The 21,454-nt window shown below is 41.3% G+C and overlaps 1 protein-coding gene across 2 annotated transcripts; it reads left to right on the forward strand.

Moving 5' to 3' along the window:
• The first annotated feature begins 1,011 nt into the window (after positions 1–1,011).
• On the forward strand, positions 1,012–21,448 carry clcn7 (chloride channel 7). 2 transcript variants are annotated; one of them, XM_050068312.1, is made up of 23 exons: positions 1,012–1,268; positions 2,417–2,494; positions 4,662–4,727; positions 5,121–5,186; positions 5,338–5,470; positions 6,692–6,801; positions 7,311–7,391; positions 7,492–7,554; positions 7,824–7,907; positions 8,762–8,855; positions 9,739–9,803; positions 9,942–10,174; positions 12,586–12,727; positions 14,591–14,684; positions 14,862–15,034; positions 15,637–15,688; positions 15,934–16,061; positions 16,209–16,294; positions 16,492–16,624; positions 18,053–18,112; positions 18,203–18,379; positions 19,296–19,376; positions 19,539–21,448. In XM_050068312.1, the coding sequence occupies exons 1-23, from the start codon at positions 1,155–1,157 to the stop codon at positions 19,623–19,625; spliced, it is 2,400 nt and encodes a 799-aa protein (XP_049924269.1). In that variant the 5' UTR covers positions 1,012–1,154; the 3' UTR covers positions 19,626–21,448. The 2 variants fall into 2 exon arrangements, with proteins under 2 accessions (XP_049924269.1, XP_049924271.1); XM_050068314.1 differs by lacking the exon at positions 2,417–2,494.
• Positions 21,449–21,454: the final 6 nt, after the last annotated feature.

A 21,454-nucleotide genomic window follows, 5' to 3' on the forward strand; every position in this document is an offset into this window, starting at 1 on the left:
ACCCCAAGGCGTTCCCAGGCCAGATGAGACATGTAATCCCTCCAGCGCATTCTGGGTCTGTCCCGGGGCCTCCTACCAGTGGGACGTGCCCGGAACATATCCAACGGGAGATGCTCAGGAGGCATCCTTATCAGATGCCCGAACCACCTCAACTGACCCCTTTCGACGCGAAGGAGCAGCGGCTCTACTCTGAGCTCCTTACCCTATCTCTAAGGCTGAGCCCAGCCACCCCACGGAGGAAACTCATTTCCACCGCTTGTATCCATGATCTCATTCTTTTGCTCACTACCCAGAGCTGAGGGTTGGGACATAGATGGACCAGTAAATCAAAAACTTCGCCTTCCAGCTCAGCTCCCTCTTCACCAAGCAGCGCCTGCATCACTGCCGAACCCACACCGAACCGCCAATCCATCTCACGCTCCATTCTACCCTCACCCGTGAATAAGACCTGAGATACTTGAACTCCCTCACTTGAGGCAGTAACTCTCTCCCAACCCAGAGGGGGCAATTCACCAATTTCCGGCAGAGAAGCATGGCCTCAGATTTGGAGGTACTGGCCCACATCCCAACCGCTTCACACTCGTGCAAACTGCCCCAGTGCATGCTGGGGGGTCACCATTTTTGTGCTATAACAACAAAATTGGCTACTCTACCAAATTATATCTCACAACAGTACGTTGGTTTATGCATCAACACCCTGCACATGCTAAAATTATATCTAAATTTTTTTTTTTAATTTAACAGTAAATTGATTTTGTTCTTGAGGGGGGCATCTTCCCCTACTTTACTTCAGATAATTTACAGTACATTTTGTTAATAATACTTAAAGTCTTTTATATATCGCAGTAAGACTACTTTCTTTAAAGGATATGGATACTTAATGCACCAGTGGTGAATATTAGACCTGTTGGCATTCATGTCTTTGCATTCATAGTTCGGTTTTCGCCCATAAACAGTAAAACTACAACTCCCAGCATCCAACGCGCCTAACGGATATTTTCGTCCTGCACGCGAGCCTTCCAAAGCGTCACGAGTGACAGGAATGGTCATGGGGAGCTGAGGGAGAATAACAGTAGTTAGCTAGCAACAGACAACAACCGCAGTTAATGAAATAAATTAGCGACGGTTCGGGCGGCGAGCTACCGGAGGCCACCATGACAAACATCACGAAGAAAGTGTCGTGGTCCAGCCGGGCCGAGGAGTCCGGGGCAGCCGGGGAGGGGACACCGCTGCTCAACGGCTCCGAGCAGCCCCGACACTCCAGACAGGTAACGTTAGCTAAAGCTAGCATAGCTGGCTAAGCTAGCCTGACAGCTCCTGTCCCTTCCGCGGCGTTAAAATATACTGTGTCATGTTTTTATTAGCCGGTATAATGTTACGTTGAGTCATGTTTTTATATGCTGCATGGGTCATGAATGCTTGTGATGGATTTTTAATGCATTGCTGCGTACACAGCGCTCATTTTGGGGTGTGTTTTCATGTCATGTGTGATTGTATGTTTGCAGTGGGGCATCAGATGCAACAACAAGCTTTGTTTGGGACGGAATGTGGCTGCATGAAAGGAAATTGAATTAGTGTTCAAGAAATTACTTACACCATGGACGCAATTAGATTAATTTACATAGAAAAATAATCAGGTTACAGGGACTTTGCAAAAGCTAGTCCCTACACTAGCTTGTTACTGAGCTTATTCACTAGTTAAATTGAAATAGGAAAAGGTAGTCAGGTGGTAAATTAAGGGCAAATTCATCTTTATAAGCAGCTTAATGTCAGTTCTAACTTAAGAAGGGGTGAAAATGACATTGTAAAGTCATGTTGCATTGGCCAACAGGTAATTTTTGTCTGTTAAAGACACTATTTCAATCCTGTATAAAGTTGATTTTAGTGTGTTAGAGGGCAGAATAGAATTTAAAAAATTAATATCAAACACTTAATGTCGTATATATATATATATATATATATATATATATATATCATGAGATAGTAGACCTGCTGTCTTTAGACTGAGGGAAGTGTGCTGTCCACCTAATATAGAAACCCACTGGAAAATCCCACTTCCTTTTTCCTCCAATGCCACCAGGACTGGTCCTTTACCTCCTGCACCAGCAGGACCAAAGGTGGAAGTAAACTAAGTGCACTTCTTTTGTTAAAGTACTATGGAGAAGGGTTATCCTATTATTCGTTGAAGGGATTATATGTTATTGATTCATTTAAATCAATAAAATAAACAGAATTTCAGCTTTAATAGGGCTTTGTAGCTCTCATTGGTCAGAAAAGTGTTGTGTCCATCGCAGTCCCTGTTGCGGTGATCTGAATATCAACATCTGTGTGAAGTCAAAACATAAGCCTGGAAATTGCTCCACATAGCCATATATATATACATATATATTTCTGTTGCTGTCTGTGGTGTCTGTAGCTGTCTGGAGGAGGCAGTATATTTCAGATAGGCAGACTCAGCACGGTGGATTTGGAGGAGGAGATAACGTCAGATGAGGTAAAGTCCGAGTCCGAAACATCATCGCACTCTTTCTCTCTGTGTCTGTTGCTCCTATTGATCATCACTCCATCAAGACCCTTAGTGGCATTTCTCTTAGTGTGTAGTGAGTTTAGCAACTATAAACCCTTATATGTTCAACCAAATCAATGAGAAGAGATCAGTTATGTCTTAAAGTTATACAAGTTCAGGGTTCAGACAATATTGTGTTTAACTCAATCTCAGTTGCTCCTTGCTGAATACTATAGACGCTCATTTCCTCCAGTGTGATGAAAGGGGCAAAAAAGGTCCCTTCAAGTCATTATAATAAGAAAGTTTCTTGAAATAATGAGTAAGTATCTCAAAAACATGACAAACCTAATCAAAATACTGAGAAACTTTATTAAAAAATGACTTTGTATCTCAAAACTAATAACAAATGTTCTTAAAATAATCAGTTAGTATCTTAAAATAATGAGAAACTTTCTGAAAATAATGACCGAATCTCCAAATAATGACTTAGTATCTCAAAAATAATTAGAAACTTTATTAAAATAACAGGTAGTATCTCAAAATAATGACTTAGTATCTCAAAATAATGAGAAACTATTAAAAACAATGAGTATTCTAAAATAATAAGTTAGTATCTCAAAATAACGAGAAACCTTATCGAAATAATGAGTTAGAATCTTGAAATAATGAGTTTGTATCTCAAAATAATTAGAAAATATACTGAGTCAGTATTCATAGAAAGGTTCTCATTATTTTTAAATACTACGTCATTACTTTGAGATAAGTAAATCAGTCTTTTGAATGCGTCTCTTATTATTTTGAAACACGAAGTCATTCTTTTGAGAACATCTTTCATTAAAATTACTTGACAGAATCTTTTTCTTTTGCATCACACTCGTGGAATAGACCTCCATTGAATACAGTGTAAGCCTGACTTGGGGAATTTGACACAGAAATGACCTGCTACTGTAATAGTCACAGTTGACTCATCCAGCGTGTATGAAAGACACGTGATTGTAAACTGTCTGAAGGTTTCAACTGTGAAGCATCGCAAATGATGAATTGATGCAGGCCATGTGCTCGACCCTGACCGCTCAACTATTCAGTAGTTTGTCTTGTAAACCGATTGATCCAAAACACTAGTGTCTGAGGAAAAACAGATAAAGATTGAAGAATAGAGCAACAGACAGTTTAGCGAAGACCTTATTAAAACCCTCTTGCTTTCAATCCGAAGCCAGAAATGTGTGTGAGAGTTAAGAGCAAAGGAGAGGAAGTTAAGAAGTTCAATCAGGCAATAAAAACTTCATTAAATTCTCCCATAAATGCCCCAAAAATTAAATTCAGCAGTCAATTAAATACAGAATTTGAGATTGAGTTCACAGTCAGTGTTGACAGCCTAGTCCAGGACCATATGACTGCTGCTTTCTTGCCGTCACATAGCGCAGCAGGACATCACATTCTTTTTCCTCAGTGTCAGAAACCATCAGATTCAGTTCTGTTTTCGCAGCCTGATGGGAATGTGATGCCACACATATGATTTGCACGATTGCTGTAAACAAAAGTGTGTTTGTTTACAGTATTTTTGGTCAGTTGTCACATATATTTGCTTAAATTGCTGCTGATTGTGTTGCTGCACAGACGGGTCACAGCTGTGTGACCGAGGCCTGCTTCATACTGCATGCACATAGAGGACTTATGACTTGTCTGTAGCTCGCTTGTATGCATGTCAGGATGCACCAGTGTTTCCTTCAACATTGAATAATCATTAACACTAAAAAACATACCTATAGGAGTGACCTTCTTCTTCGCTGTGGTTATGTTTCAAAGATTTTTATACCACCTTTACTGGAGGAAACACTGCTGTGTGTTTTTTCCACAGTCACTGCATCTTTCATCCGCTTCACCATTAATGCTCCAGTGTCCACGTTCGATAAAGTCTGTCAAACCTGTCTTCTTTTTCTTTTGAAGTGACTTCTGAGACTTAAAATGCATTCCTTGTGTTTGTTAAAATGCTTCTGAATTGCCACTGTTGTGTCCAAAATGTTTTGTTACTCTGATCTGATGTCAGTAACTTAGTTCCCAGCTCCTTGCAGTCCGTCACATGATTCAAAAGGTCAGAGGTTATTAGTCGGTGTTGGTGTGGTGACCTCTGTGTTTTCTGTGTTTTCCCCTGCAGGAGTCTCTTAGGGGGCGGCCAAAAGAGATCCCTCATAATGAGAAGCTTCTGTCACTTAAATTTGAGGTAAGAATGCTGATCATTAGATGATTCTGGAAACCACAGATTTCATTGGACAAGACTGATTTTAAATTAAGTCTCATGTGTATGTGTAGGAGTTTAAAAACCCAGGTATTGCTAAATAAAAGACGCAATAAACCAGTAAAATGAGCCAGTAACAGGTATAGAACATGCACTGTAACAGCATGTTGGGGCAACAAACAGGGCAATAATCTTCTTAAACAGACTGGAAACTGGCAACAGCTGACAAAATCAGCTTTGTATTAACATATTTTTGGTTTGCTATGAACTTCCTGACGTCGAGCCATATAAACTGTCACATTTTTAGGTCATGTGTTGATCATAAAAACTTCTCTATCTTTATTTGCTGATTTATTTTTTATGTGTGTGTCATTCCAGAGTCTGGACTATGATAACATTGAGAACCAGCTGTTTCTGGAGGAGGAAAGGAGGATGAGTCACATGGTGAGCGGAGTGGGAAGCACCTGAAGTACTACCTTAATGTCTCACTGTGTATAATCTCATAAATTTTCCTTCTTCTTTTCCTCTGCTCTTGCCCTCTCATCTCTCCATCTCCTGCCCTTCTCTCCTTCCCTTTCTTATCTTGTGTTTTCAGGGTTTCCGCTGTCTGGAGATCAGTCGCTGGGTGGTCTGCGGTCTAATCGGCTTTCTGACCGGCCTCATCGCCTGTTTTATAGATATTGTGGTGGAGCAGCTAGCTGGAATCAAATACCAAGTGGTCAAAGAGAGTATCCTTAACTTTTGTGCTAGCTAGACCAACTTGTTAACACCTAATGGCGGGACTTTACTATGCAAGGACAGTACAGAAAACCGTCCTAAGCCATCAATTTATTTAATCTCATTTTATTGTACACTTGCATGCAGCACATTTGCTCAGCCCGTACTTGCTTCGTGCTCTCTGTGTTTATCAGACCGCAAATAAGACAGGAATTAGCTAACGTTAGCCGCCCCCCAAGCTCCTTTCATCCTGCTCCCCACTGCTGTGGACTTCTTTTTTGGAAGGACAGCGTGCAGCAGGTCAAGAGACGGACCTCCAATTGGTGGCTGTGGGGGTTTGAATTTGGCATAGTGGGCTGGTAGCCAGAGACAGCATCAGTCTAGCCCATGTAATGGCAGCAACAGAAAGTTTACTGATCTAGCGGGGACGTTAGGGCTGTCTTGCCCCCTGAGACTGCATTCGGGGTGCTGCTACATCTCCAAAGCTGCTACCTGCTCTCCTCCTGGCGAGGTCATCTGTAGTGGCAGTGAGATGGAGGACACACAAATTCAAGGCCCTAGCTAACGTTAGCTACATAAACCTGAACTTGAAGTTGCAGCCATTAGCCTTTCGCTCCAGTTATCAGAAGGCTAAACTATGAGCAACATTTTCCCATATTGACATGCGTTTCATTTCTTTTATTGTCAGACTCTCTTTTAGACTCATTTTGATAACTGCCTACACTGCTTTGCAGATTTTGCCAAAGCTTGAAAAGCAACATTCTCTGCACTGAGTTCTCTGCCACTGAATCAGGCTTCCAGCGAAGGGACGTGAGCCCGCACCTGCATTTGTGGAACAGCCAATATGAACGTCCTGTGATTGGCAAAGTCTCCCTTCACAGTGTAGATTTTCTAAAGCCCGAAGACAGAGCCAAGAGGAGGTGCAAAATTCTATTGTTCTTTCAGTTCATTGGAATTACGAAATGCACAAGGGTTTACAATGGGATTTTTGTCCAATGATGCCAGAATTAAATTGCCTGCCACAGCCTTGATTCCTAAAAACTGCTGTTAGAAAGGAGTACAGAATGGTGGGTGATAGTTATTCATCCTTCCAGTCTACCAAAGCCCCATCTGTTGTTCATAATAGCTACCAAACCATCACAGGTGGCCTCTAAACAGTGTGGCCATACTTGGCTAATTTCACATGCTATAAGGACTTCCCAGGTCTTTCCTTGACCTCTGACCCCTCACAGACATAGAGAAGTTTACAGAGGTGGGCGGCCTGTCGATCTCTCTCATACTCTGGGCGGTCCTCAACTCTGCCATCGTCATGCTGGGCGCCATCATAGTTGCATTTTTCGAGGTAAGACTGAAGGAGACGTACTGTGACCTTTGACTTAAAATTTAGAAACACAATCTGTATTTTAGTTTTGTTCCTTTTTTTCTGTGTTCGATTACGTTACTCGAGTGTGAAAGTGGATTTTAAAGAAGTATGCCACTTCCATGTCTGAATGAGACACCATTCAAACAGACGTGGAAGTGAAAAGCAATTAAGCAACAGCATGTCTGCACCAGTTTTGACTCCAGCAGTGCGTGAGACGGAAAATTTATGAAGATGATGTGCTTCTCTTTTCCTGCCATCGGATCAAAGAAGTGGTTCAGATATTTTTCCCACAAAGCCCACTGTTAATGCCATTTCATGTGACAATAACAAGTGAGAGGTTTCATTATGAATATGAAAACACTGTCATTATTCTCTGAGCACATCCAGTCATGTTCTCGATATCATAGATATTGTAGGTTTCTGTATTTACCACCTTCCATCTCTTTTTTCAGTCTAACTCTCCTGTCTTTCTCCTTTGTCTCATCCAGCCCATAGCAGCAGGAAGTGGCATTCCTCAGATAAAATGTTACCTAAATGGAGTCAAGATTCCCAGGGTGGTACGACTCAAGGTACAGACACATAATACACACACACACATCAGTTTATGCATGTTCCTTTGAACAGGAAGGACTGTCATGTTCTTATCACATGTGTGTTTATCCTTCACAGACACTGGTGGTGAAAGTGTGTGGTGTTATCTGTTCTGTGGTCGGCGGTCTTGCTGTCGGAAAGGTAAGAAAATATAAAGCTATCGGCTGAAAGGCTGCTGTCAGGAGTCGGTGAGGGTCATCTGCACATTATGGCTACTACAGATGTTTACAGACCTTCTTTACAGACCACATACTGATGCTTTTTGCCTTCATAGTTGGAAATGTAGGGTTTTGCAGCTGATTTAGATCATTTGCATTCACAGTTGTACTGATTGAATTTGTCTAAAGCTGCCAAGTCCTGCTACGAACTAATTTCAATACCTGTCCTCTTGTTGACCCACAAACCTTCAGGAAGGACCCATGATTCACTCTGGTGCTGTTGTAGCTGCAGGGGTCTCACAGGGCAGGAGCACCTCTTTAAAGAGAGACTTCAAGGTCAGTGTGTGCAGTGAGCTTCTACTCTGTGTGTGTATGTGTGTGTGTGTGTGTGTCTCAGGCTACTTAACAGAAGAAAGTATATTGGAATACAGTCATACTTTTCTTTTTAATTGGAAGCATTTTGTTGAAAACACTCCCTGTATACTTGTTCTACTGAAGATGCTTTGCACAATTTTGAGGTTTTACTCCGTGTAGATCACAAATGTCACGTCAGCGTTGTGCTCGCATGACAACCGCATTCACACGACACTGGGGTGACTGTCTACACTAGTCTGATTATTTCAAAGTGTTGAGAATCAAAGGAGCAGCCAACCTTTATGTGCAGTTTGCAGAAGAGAAAGGATAAAAAAATAACTACTTGTGTGCCACTTTTCAAAATGCTTTACACATCAAAATTAAACAAGAATCAAGGAATACACAGCAATAAAGGAGAAAACCTGCTTCAAAAATATCAAAGAACAAGGTTAGATAATAAGAAAATAAAGATAATGAGAAAAGTTTAATAATTAAAATGATAACAGGATGATAAAACCCTCACATATGTGCTAAATTGCAACAATATAGTCATGTTTTATTGGGTATCAACCTCCTGTTTGGGCACACATAAAGAGCAAATAAACACTTTGTGGTTTGTGTCAGTTTGTGGTTAGGCCTGTGAGACGCCAGCTTGCATGCAGCAAGTGCAGATAGCTGCAAAGATTGAAATGAGATCATATCCGTTGCGTGAGACTTGTAGGTGAAAAACTAAGTATGACTGTTCATGTTCATGTTTTGCACTGTTGATGTTTTAAACAGGTCAATGGTTAGAGTGTGTTTTGAGTACAAAAATAGGTGTGTGATTGTGTTTGTAGATCTTTGAATACTTCCGGAGAGACACAGAAAAGAGGGACTTTGTGTCTGCTGGAGCCGCTGCCGGAGTCTCAGCTGCTTTTGGAGCACCAGTCGGTAAAAACACAGCAACCTCACACTAGTGCACAATGTGAGCATGCACTTTGTTATTAATCTGCTGTAGCTGTGTGGGCAGTTTAGCTGCTATAAAACCCACAGTCCAACCATAATGGCTGCATGCCCAAACTACAGAGAAAGACACCTGTGAGGAAACTTGTATCAGACTGGACTGTGTCACCATAAGGACTTTCTTTAAGTCTGAAAAAGCATTGGATTAATTTTCCTCAAAAGGCCTGAGGCAGTATTAAAGTCTAAATCGTTAAAAAGTGAGCTTTATTCTCTGTTCTGAAAAACTGACTGCCAGTCTTGCCTGGTCCAATAAAGCCACGGCATTGATTTATCACAGCAACAAGCCGAAGCAGTCAGTACAGCCTCTGTGTAACAAAGCAGCATTCTTAGTAAGTTATTAATAACTTAGAGAAACATTGTGTGCAGTAGTCTACCTTCTCTTCCCCTTTCTCTCCCTTAAACACACACACACACGTCCCAGCACTCACTCCTTGTCTCTGTCCGTCTCAGTTCTCAGTCCTGATAAATATGCTTCTTAGGGCGTAATCACCTGACTTGCTTGTTGTGATAGTAAAGCTGTTGGTAAAACGCAGCCTTAAACATAGAGGCTTTTCTTTCACTTATAGTGTGGGAATACTTCACCAAGTATGTCTCAGTTTATTTGTTACCACCACATGAAAAGACTGTTTCCAGTTGAACTTGCGTGAACCCAGTAACTGTTCAGTTCCTGCTGCACACTAATCAATCGACACACTGTGTGGAGGATGTCGTGTGACGGTGCCAGCTAGCATGTCATCAGTGGATCAAAGGGGTTATTGAGTTAACATGCGTCTGTGGTTCTCGACTGTGATTTTGTTTCTTTGGTCGACAGGTGGCGTTCTGTTCTCTCTGGAGGAGGGCGCTTCTTTCTGGAACCAGATGTTGACGTGGAGGATAGTAAGTCACATTGTCCTGGTATAGCCCTATCAAAAATGTATTGTCAACAGTCATGTAATATAGTCAAATAAATCAAATCAATAGGTTTGAATCCTGAATACCAGCAGACCATTTCCTGTCTTTCTTTGTCACCCGCAGTTCTTTGCCTCCATGATCTCAACCTTCACCCTGAACTTCTTCCTCAGTGTCTACCACAACAATACAGGAGACCTTTCCAACCCCGGTCTCATCAACTTTGGGCGCTTTGAGAGCGATAGTGTGGCCTATAACCTCTATGACATTCCCTTGTTCATCGCTATGGGAGCTATAGGTGGATTGCTGGGAGCTCTGTTCAACGTTCTCAATTACTGGCTGACCATCTTCAGGATCAGGTATGTTCATCGCCCTTGTTTACAAGTNATCTCAACCTTCACCCTGAACTTCTTCCTCAGTGTCTACCACAACAATACAGGAGACCTTTCCAACCCCGGTCTCATCAACTTTGGGCGCTTTGAGAGCGATGTGAGAAATTTCTATTATACATTGTGTGTTTTTCCAGCTTTGTGTTTTGTCAGTGACAAAAGCGTAAACGATGACATGTTGTACTCTTTTTTTCAGAGTGTGGCCTATAACCTCTATGAGATTCCCTTGTTCATCGCTATGGGAGCTATAGGTAAAAACTCTTATGTTTCTGGAAATATGTTCCATTATTCGCAGGGTGTTGTGGAGTCTTGTATGAATGGGTGGAGGCCATGATTAACAGTAATAACTAGAAGAAGAAGAGGAGTATTTGTGATGTGGTTACTGTTTGAAAATCTGACAGCTGATGTGTTTATGTCTCGTGCAGGTGGATTGCTGGGAGCTCTGTTCAACGTTCTCAATTACTGGCTGACCATCTTCAGGATCAGGTGAGCTTTAAAAAACCGATCACATGCGTACAAGTAAAAAACAAATTGTCACCAACTTCAACAAAGGGTCAGGTGACGAACAATATAAAGAATTGCTTTGTTTTCGTAGTGTGCCAAGAAAAACAAACACATGTTGGCACCAAAGCTTTGCTGCTGCCTGTCAAAGACAGGGTGAAGCGCAAGATGAGGAAGTTTTCAGATGAGCATTTAAACAGTTTCTCAGAAGGTCAGCGTCTTGTGACTGAGGTGTTTAAAAATAGTGGCAGAGTAAGAACAGGTATAATCTGGCTGGTCGGGGAGAAGACTTCTGCTAAGATTTCTGTGTTATGTGCTTCCGTGTCTGGAGCTGAGTGGTACACGTGCATACGGCAAGCTGTGGCAAAGTTTTTTTTTTTTTTTAATTTTACAGGGATTAGTGGTAAAGCAAAAATAGTCCCAAGCTTTTTTTTTTTTTTTGGAAGAGGTACCACATTTTTTTAAAGAAAGTTTGAGGTTGTTCCTCAACAGTGTATGACAATAAATTACAAACTCTGACAAAGTGATCTAAAAAGCTAATTTTACGATGGTAACTAAAGCATGCAGATGCACATTGACATCAAATTTAAATTGATATATCTTTCTTTTAAAGTAAAGAACAGGACAGGACTTTAATATGAATTTTTGATCTTGCCACATGGACGTTTTTTCAGTGTGTATTCTTGCAGTGTCATGATGCAAGAATACACACTGGAGAAGAGTGTCTTGCCCAAAATGTCTGAGTGTCAGTGTTAAAAATTCAAATTGGAGTACTGTCTTGTTCTTTACTTTGTGATTACGATGTCTAAGAATCCAGCACCCAGCCTTAAAAAGGTTTAATCATGAGTGAGTGCGTTGAGCCTTATTCTCATCTTTCTTCTTTAAAAAACTATGATGACAATAAATCACTCTTTATGTCGTTTTATTTTTTGTAATAAAAATGCTCTTTAAATATATACGATCCCTAAGTACTAATATTTTCTCAAAATATGAGTACAGCCAGCAGAGTATGGCAGAAGAAATACTGCACACCAATTCAACTGAGCTGGACAGCCACAAAAAAGTGTTCACAATTTATTCAAAACGTCCGTGCAAAAAAGAAGAGGGCTTAAAGTCTAAAAGTCATAATAAAAAGTGATAAAAACAGCAGCAAACATTTCAGTCCTTGACTATTATCAGTGACAGTGGCACTGCATTGATCTCAGCCTCAGTTAAATTGGCTGAATTGGTTACCGACTCGCCCATTATAAACTTTGTTGTCCTAAGTAGGTGCAGTTTCACAGCAGCCCTAAGGCTTTACAGCCAGCAGAGTGACACTCTATATATCTGTGTGTGTGTGTGTGTGTGTGTGTGTTAGAAACTCTGGGTTACATAAACATGTAAATGTCAAGTTGGGTGCACACAAAGCCTTTATTAAACAGTCCATCAAATACACATGTAATGTGGTAAGTGTTTGTGTAACTTTGGTCAGCGTTACTGGCAATCAGTAAAATGACATATCTGGTATTTGATGTTCTGTACACATCTGTGCTGCTTCTAAAAATACTCCTGTCAGCTGACACAGTGAGTAAGCACAAGGATAAAGTCTGTATTTGTGTCACATTTCCTCACAATAATTGGATGCCGCTTGGCATTTATAGAGCCGCATCGCCTCAAGGCATGAAGTGGCAGATTTGGCAGAGACGCTTGTTTTCCAGTCAGTTGTTTTTATTTCGCTCAGTGTTTCCTCGTCATTTGGGAAAGTCCAAACTGAGGTTGACAATGCGTCAACATTTTGGAAGTTTTTGGTCAATTAAGTTCATTATGTGTGGGATTTGAAAATGTCTAACTTAAGTGCCATCTTGTTTGTGTGTGTGTGTGTGTGTGTGTGTGTGTTACAGGTATGTTCATCGCCCTTGTTTACAAGTGATGGAGGCCATGTTGGTTGCTGCAGTGACCGCGGCAGTATCATTCACCATGATCTACTTCTCCAATGACTGTCAGCCTCTGGGGCCAGAGCACACTGAGGAGTACCCACTGCAGGTACACACACACACACACACACACACACACACACACACACACATGTCAGCAGTCTGAAAACAATATCCTTCCAACTTTTCTTGGTTTATACGATGACCTGTAATAAAGCTGTGGAAGTCACAGTTACGTGGTGTCACAAGCACAGTCACTTATCTTTACGGCTTCAAAATGGACATTTTAATGAGCATGATTGAGCAAATTAGGCCGACACAAGTGCAGAATCAGATAAGATGAGCCCTTCTCACAGTGAATCTTGGTGCTTCCTGTTTTGTTAGACAGAACAGTCTCAGTTTAATAAGCTTTGCCAGTGTTAACACCATGAGAGCAATACTGCCAAAGGATCTCAGAAGAGTACAACGTATCTGACTTTCATGTTCCCCAGAGGATGAATCCTACAAACTTTCATGATCTCCTTCACCATGAGGTTGGCATTTGTTTTGTTGAGTGAAATATCTCAACTGACGGGGCAGCATAAGGGGCCGTACACATGCCACATTGGTTGCGCCCTCAAATTCATTGTCTGCGTTGTAGATGTGTGACAGGAGTGCTTAAATGCCAGAGCTGCCGTTGCGTGTGTAACGCAGCGGTGTGCACTGCATGTCACATAACGAGGAACAACCAATCACAGCTGGCAGATATCCTTTCCCTTTTCCATAAATATCAGTCTGTGATAAATATGGAAAAGTTGATCATTTTGAGGAGGACTGCCAGAGCTTTACATCTCTCACAGACAATATTTTTGGCCTCATACACACTTACAAAGCAACTCCTGGAAGAAGATCAGCTCTGTACTCAGTATTTCTGGTAAGAAGGCCATTGTATGGTGCTGGTTATGGTCGCTTAGGAACCTCAGACGCAACCTTCCTCCACGCCTTTGAAAGTTGGCACACATTAGGCACAAGAGTAGTGCTCAATGCCCGACCTCTTGTGTTCTAGGCAGTTATAGATGCGGCATGTATATGGCTCTTAATGATTACAAATGTTCTAGTCTACCGTTAAATGCCAAAGGAAGAAGAATGCCTACTAGGTCAGAAAAACAACAACAGGTAGAAGTCATAGTCATAGTCATATTTATTAACTCTTCACCACAATTGTGGTATGGAGTACAAACAAGACAAAAAACAAAACAAAACAAATGGTAAACAGTCAGAATGAGTCATCACAGATCAAAATAAAAGATGCAGCAACAACTGTGCCTCAAGAAAAGTGTTTTTTTTTTGTTTTTGTTTTGTTAAATCATGCAATGAGAACGCTGCGTATTTATATTCTGCTATAAACATCAGCAGCATAATGAGGTGTTCAGTGTTTAGTCTGTGCTGAGCGCTGCACGTTTAATATTTTTGCCAGGTCACCAGGAGTTTCAAAACGTTGGGTAAAAAAAAGAACTATGCTCATCACTCACTTTTTACCCAGCTATCCAATCACAATGGACAGACAGCCTACCACAAAGACCAACTGTTACATGTGACAGTAGTAGCGGCAATACTAAATAGATTTGAATAATAAATGCTACATCTTGGTTAGCTTGGTTGGGGGAGCGTCCTCATCTTATCAGAGAGAATAAGGAGAGAAGAAATGTTTGGAGAGAGATGGGAGTGGCATGTGACGAAGTTGTGACGAAGATTAAACCTCAGGGCATCATGTTTACATTTCTTGCACTTTGAACCACTGATACATGACAACACCAAATGCTGGCAGTCCTTCACTAATTCTTATCTTAAAGCCTTGTTTTGAACTGCCTATCAGCTGGTGGATGGCATGTAAAAGCTTCAACAACAACACAAAAAGAGGAAGGAAGGCTCTTTGTGTCTCTGCTTCCTTCCCTTGTTGCATCACTCTTATCATTTTCTGTCTCTCTCTCAGTTGTTCTGTGCAGATGGGGAGTATAACTCCATGGCAACGGCCTTCTTCAACACTCCTGAGAGAAGTGTGCGCAGTCTCTTCCACAACCAGCCAGGTAAAAGCTGTCAGTGAGGGCAAGCTTGTTAAAAATAATTATGCACAAACATGATGTGCAAAAGCCATTTCTCTTCCCTTTTATTTTGCACATGGGCCCGAGTGGAGGGAAACTGGATCATGATGTATAAAACTGCAAACATTAATGTGTTCACTTATCATCCGTCTCTCTTGAAAGGAACCTACAACCCACTGACCCTGGGTTTGTTCACCCTGACTTATTTCTTCCTGGCGTGTTGGACGTACGGCCTGGCGGTGTCCGCTGGAGTCTTCATCCCATCTCTGCTAATAGGAGCAGCCTGGGGAAGACTGTGTGGGATACTGTTGGCCTCCATCACATCTACTGGCTCGGTCAGTGTGTGTGTATTATCGATGAGGACAAAACAACACTTTTCAGTTCCCATATAAAAACAGACCATATTATAGTTGAATTAAAGGGGCCTGTTGTGCTTTTTGTTGCCGTCTGTCACATACATTATATTACAACATCAGATATTCATATCAAACATGGCCAAAGTTTAAATAATGAGGTAAATGTGTGTAAAAAAAATTATTCATATGAGCAAAAGACTAAAACAGCTACAGACCGTTCTCAATATTTTCCAACGTGATTCCTGCCTCCTTTAAATCTTGCTGATTGATGTAAAATACATCACTTCCGATTCACCAGTGTGAGAAAGTCACCACAGACACCACAGCTTCAGTATTCTGTGAAATACAGAGAGCTTTCCCTGGCAGCGAAAGGCTAAATCAGCATTGTATGAACTCATTTGGCATGGACTTGATTGTAAAGCACGTTCGTTTATGTTAAGTTCTGCACTCCAGCTTAAACTCAAGACATACATGATTAGATCAGGAATGCATCACCCTGTGCCACGGCTGTTTTCATAGATTTTTCCCTGTGGATTTGACTACTGTGACTTACTGCTTGACTTTGCTGTCTGTGTTGTTAGATCTGGGCAGACCCTGGTAAATATGCCCTGATTGGAGCTGCAGCTCAGTTAGGTAAGTAACTTTCTTTACCTTGTTGGTGTTATTTGAGTTTGTCTTTATTGCTTAACAGGAAATAAGAAATGAACCATAGTAATTTTATGACCAATCACAGTGACAAATGACCAACCTGTAGAGAGCTATCAATACTCAGGAATTGTCTTTTTAAATAACCTATATTTATAAATCTCTTCTGTTAAATCCAGACTAAGATGAAAGACAAATGTTTTGTACGAGTAATGATGCACTGCTCCTCACAGGTGGCATTGTGAGGATGACTCTCAGTTTGACTGTCATCATGGTGGAGGCTACAGGAAATGTCACATATGGTCTTCCCATCATGCTCGTCCTCATGACTGCCAAGATAGTGGGAGACTATTTTGTGGAGGTGAGTAAACGTCAAGCAGTCAAGTATGTCAATTGCTTGTATAATAACCCTAAAAAAGATACATAACAAAGATAAGTATATAGTGCATACTGTAATTAGCATATTAAGGCACAAGCAGAGACTGTAATGTGTCTCTTTCTGTTTCAGGGTCTGTATGATATCCACATCAAGCTACAGAGCGTTCCCTTCCTGCACTGGGAGGCTCCTGCCACCTCCCACTGGTTGACCGCCAGGTAAGGTCCTCTCCATCTGTGGGTGGCTCAGAGTGACAGCCATGTTGATGGGATGATTATTAAATTATATTCAATTCAATTTGACTTGCACTTTATTACTTGACTATTTTTTCTCACTCTCTGATTTTCCTGCTCTCTTTGTTTCACCTCTTTTATCCTCACTGTTCCCCCTCTCCCTCTATCTCCTCCACATGCAGAGAGGTGATGAGTTCTCCAGTCACCTGTTTGAACAGGATAGAGAAGGTGGGAACCATCGTGGACACCCTTAGCAACACGTCCACCAATCACAACGGCTTCCCAGTCGTCGTGCAGGTCACTGCTGGTGATGAGGTATGGCATGATGGCTTGGGTTCTGCTTTTTAATTGAGTTTGGTTGTTTTTTATAGAGCAATGAACTGGCTTCAAAGATTATATTTTTTAATTTATCCATAGTTAAAATGTATTTACCAGATGGTGCATTGAAAACTTGTATTTTGGGGCTTGATTTGTGCAAGTGCCTGACAATGTGTGAGGTCATGTCGAGATAATTCTAGTGGACGTGCAGTGGAGCTTTTAAAAGGAACAAAAAATTACTACCCTGACATCGCAGTTGTGAATAGATAAACATGCAACCTCTCAGGGGCTGTTATCAACATGTGACGTGGCACTGAGCGACCAGTAACCAAGTCCGCCAGTATAGATTGCCAGTCAAAGCCCAGTACGGCTGGACTTGGCAGAAAGTCAAAAGGAAATAAACAACACTTGAGCATGAGAAAAATGTAAACAGACAACAGTGTGCATAGATGAGCTGATATGAGTTGGTGTATTGAGCTTTAAGTGGAGTTGTTTGTTCTTCTTTTAGCCAAAATATTCTGTCCAGTTTGTTCAAAACTGACGTAGTGGCTTCATTTGTGTGTGTATTTGAGAGAGGGCAAGATCCCACTTCCTCCTCATATCAAGTCCACTGTTGAATGGAAAAGGACAGTTCCCACTGTCTGGGTCAAACTGGGAAATAACAGCAGTATAGATGGTACACCACAGCTTGAGGCGCATAGTCAGAGTACTTTCAGGATGACTGGCACTGAGGGAGGTTATAGACAGATGTTCTTGTACCAGAATGGGATGAAGCTTCAAGGCAAATATAAGAGAAGGTGGAAGGTGGACTGTTGTATGCAGTGTTTCTCTAAGTTATTAATAACTTAACTCTAAACAATGGTTTTTCGCCCAAAGTTAAATTTTCTAGCTGGACCCAACTTGTGTGCGGACGCGCGCATCACTAGTTCCTTGACTGCCGACTTGATTGTGCCCAGGACATCTGCAGTCTCAGGTTCATTAGAAGCTGTCCTGAGACTTCTGCCTTTTAACGTAGCCTAATGAGAACTCAACGGGCTGCAGCGGTCACAGTGGCAACGGGTTAGGTACCAAGGGTGTACACTTCTGCGGTTTCAGTCTCGGTTTCAGACACCCCTAATCAGAATGCAATGCTGACGCAGGACCTGTTTGAGGAAGCTATGGCTGCTCCTACTGCCCACTTCCTCCTCGTATCAAGTCCAGAGTTGAATGGAAAAGGCCAATTCCCATCGTCTGGGTCAGACTGGGAAATAACCACAGTATAGATGGTACACCACAGCTTGAGGCGTGTCATCAGAGTACTTTCAGGATGACTGGCACTGAAGAATATTACACACAGATAATAGTGTACCAGAATGGGATGTAGCTTCAAGGCAAATAGAAACTGTCTTTTATTAATGAAACCTTTTGTTCTTCTCTGTCATTCAGCCAGCGAAGCTCTGCGGCCTCATCCTCCGCTCTCAGCTCATCGTTCTCCTCAAGCACAAGGTAACATCAGCGACAGTAACAAGATGTCCATCTGTGTTGTGATGATTTGAATGGAGTCAGTCAGTGTCTGTTCCTGCTCCGTCCTGGCAGGTGTTTGTGGAGTTGGCCCGGTCCCGGCTGACGCAGAGGAAGCTCCAGCTGAAGGACTTCAGGGACGCCTATCCCCGCTTCCCCCCGATCCAGAGCATTCACGTCTCCCAGGACGAGAGGGAGTGTATGATGGACCTCACGGAGTTCATGAACGCAACGCCTTACACTGTACCACAGGTAATAATTTATAATAATAATAATAATAGTCAAATAAAAGTTAAAAAAAAAAAAAAAGATATTTACAAATATTTAAAACCTTGGCATGTTCCACGGTCTTTTATTGTTCTGTTTATCTTTTAGTATGGTTATTGATTGTTTTATTAAATTTTATGGGGTGTTCACAGTGAATGTGAAGCGAGCATTTCATGCAGTGAGATTACAAATTCACTGTATCTGTGCGGGTTGACATTTTTCAACTTTTGCGACACTGTGTCGCAAAAGCCTATTAGCGTTGAGATCTAGTTGAGATTCTCCTGACGTTACCGAGAATCAGAAATGGAGGACAAATGGTGTTGCTATCTGTGGGAGCTCTACGACCCAACGTCAGTACTGTACAGAGTCAGGACAAACAAAGAGCGGTCTCAGCGATTAGTGAGCGAAGCCATAGGACTACCTGGTAAGTTCTGAAAATGTGTATTTGAGACTTGTGTAAGCTGTAATAATTTAGTGATTTAAGTCATTTAAGTTGGTCTTTTATTGTGGAAAGTAAACGTTAATAAAACGTGTTGCCCTCTCGGTTCACTTTAGTTTCCGTGCTCACATCACTTCATTCCAGCTATAGGTTGTACTTTACAGCAAAGTTAGCCATTAGCTGCCTTTCCAGTTAGTAAGCACAACTGTTAGCACAGCTGTTAGGGATGGATATTTGTCAGTTGCAGAATACTCCAAAAAACAATCCAGCATGAGTAATGTGACGTGAAAATTCACTTTGCCTTAGATATGAACACACCATTACGTTTTTTTGTGTTTCAGTCTTTGCTTGTTTTTGTTTCCCTCTGTTAAAACCTTTTTTAAAGTGTTTTTTTTAAAGGTTTGTATACAAATTGTGTACAAGTGAATGAATTTGGACTAAAATGAGGTGGTCTGTCTGCAGGAAACATCTCTGCCTCGTGTGTTTAAGCTGTTCAGAGCGCTGGGACTCCGACACCTGGTCGTGGTGGATGATGAAAACAGGGTAAGAGTGTGTGTTTGTGTGTCTATCTCTGAATGCCCTACTTTCATTTCTCTGTGTGTTTTTGATCTTCACAGGAACACCTCCTCATCTGTTGATTAAAATAACATGTTAAGAATCAAGTGCTATTATGATGATGACGCTGATTGTTGTGACCCTTTGCAGGTGATTGGACTTGTGACCAGAAAAGACTTGGCCAGATATCACATGGGCAAACATGGACTGGAGGAACTTCAGCTGGCCCAGACATAATACACCCACACACACACACTCACACTCTTACACACTTGAACTATGACCACCTGATGCCTCATAAGCTCTATGCAGGACACCATCGAGGGCCAAGAGGTCTCCCTTATTCTTTGATGCCAAAATGGTCACCGTGACGACACAAGGAAACCCCCGTGTACAGGTCTGTTGGGTCATTAACGAAAGACACTTTTAATGTAAAACTGCTCCTGGTGTAAAACATTTGAAGAAAAAAACGGCTCCCCCGATCTTTGTGAAATGTTTTATCTTGAAAGGATTCTTGAACTTCCTTTTCTTTCGGTCGTATAGAAAGTAATGTATAATGAACAGAAAAGAAAAAATGCCTTATTGGAGGATTTTTCCTGCGCTTATACACATTCACAGACCTCACCCCAGACACTTAATGTATGGGATAGATAAATTCAGAACAACAGGAGATTTTCAAAATAAAATAAAACAGTCACTGCCAGCTTGAGGAGAGAAGTCCCAGTGAGAAGAATTGATTTGATCTGTGTTAGCTTGTACACGGAAAACCCGCTGCTTTTTATTTGCAAAAACATTATAACATTCAGTATGTCACTGTCTGTTCTAAAGCCCTGTTTGCACGGGACTGGTATTACGGGCTGTCCTCAGGATTTAGAAATTAACTCCCACATCTGCACATCTGGGTTTTGTGTAGAGTTGTTCCTTTACCAATACCGGAAATGCCTTCAATGTTGCTTACAATGCTGGCTCTGGTATTGGCGAGTAGGGATGAGCGAGTTCACCATTATCTGTATCTGTTCAACCAACTAATCGGTATCTGTATCTGTACTTGGAAATGGTGGGATTTAACCAGAAGTGGGTGTGACTAAAACTGGAAATGGGTGGGACTGAACCAGAAGTTGCTATTGAAGCCTGAAATTGATCAGAAGTTGTTGTATTTATTATTTATCAGAAAACTATTTACAGAATGATCTCAGGATTGTATTGTAACTTGTATAAGCAGCAGTTTTTGTGGAAATCAATTCTTTTCGCGGTTCCAAAACAGGAGCCTAAACAGCAAGATGCACTGTTCAGCCATTGGCAACTACGATGCGATGAAGATGAATTGATTTCCAGTGAATAGTTTAACGTTGACTTCAAAATGTCAGCAACTTGGCAATATTTTACACTGGAAAGTCCCACTAGTTTTAGGGTTTAACCTGAGCCGTACCATACAACAACGACAGCAATAATTTTGCATCCATACAGGGTTAGTAGTGGTACTTGTTACTGACCAATACAGTGTCAAGTATCAGAATTTGTAATGGGAAAGAAAAAATGGTATAGCTTTGTGAGGCATATTCACACGGGATAAGCGAAATACTGTAGGTATTTTACTCAAGTTTACGAGCATTATTCCCCAAATATGATGAGCATGCACATTTGCAACTCCACTTTACACAACAAACACTACACACACCGCTAGCAGTGATTTACAGCATTAACCTCCTTCATTCATTTCTTTTTTTAATGTGGGTTACAAAAACAGAACCGATACTGCCACCTCCTGCACCTGAATGCTGTCACAACTTTCATTTTGAATCACACAGTCTACATAACTTTACATAAAAAGAGGCAGAAACGAGGCGCGGAGGAAAAAAAAACCCAAGATGTGACCCCAGCGGGACTTATTTTATCACATGACCTCTGTGTTTGGTGAAATATCTCGGTAATTTGCAGAAGATTTTTTTCTTGACAAATCAATTAACACAAATTACTAGAAAATATTTCAGTGACCTGAAAACAGGAAGTTACACAATACAGTAACAACCATAAACAGGAACCACAACCTTTAGACATTTAAAGAC

This window comes from Epinephelus moara, chromosome 18, assembly GCF_006386435.1.
Source record: "Epinephelus moara isolate mb chromosome 18, YSFRI_EMoa_1.0, whole genome shotgun sequence".
Lineage (NCBI taxonomy): Eukaryota > Metazoa > Chordata > Actinopteri > Perciformes > Serranidae > Epinephelus > Epinephelus moara.

Coding starts and splice junctions, on each gene's coding strand:
- clcn7 (XM_050068312.1), top strand. CDS start 1,155: ATGACAAACATCACGAAGAAAGTGTCGTGGTCCAGCCGGGCCGAGGAG. Junction 2,495..4,661: donor AGGAGATAACGTCAGATGAG/GTAAAGTCCGAG, acceptor TTTCCCCTGCAG/GAGTCTCTTAGGGGGCGGCC. Junction 8,856..9,738: donor TGCTTTTGGAGCACCAGTCG/GTAAAAACACAG, acceptor TTTGGTCGACAG/GTGGCGTTCTGTTCTCTCTG.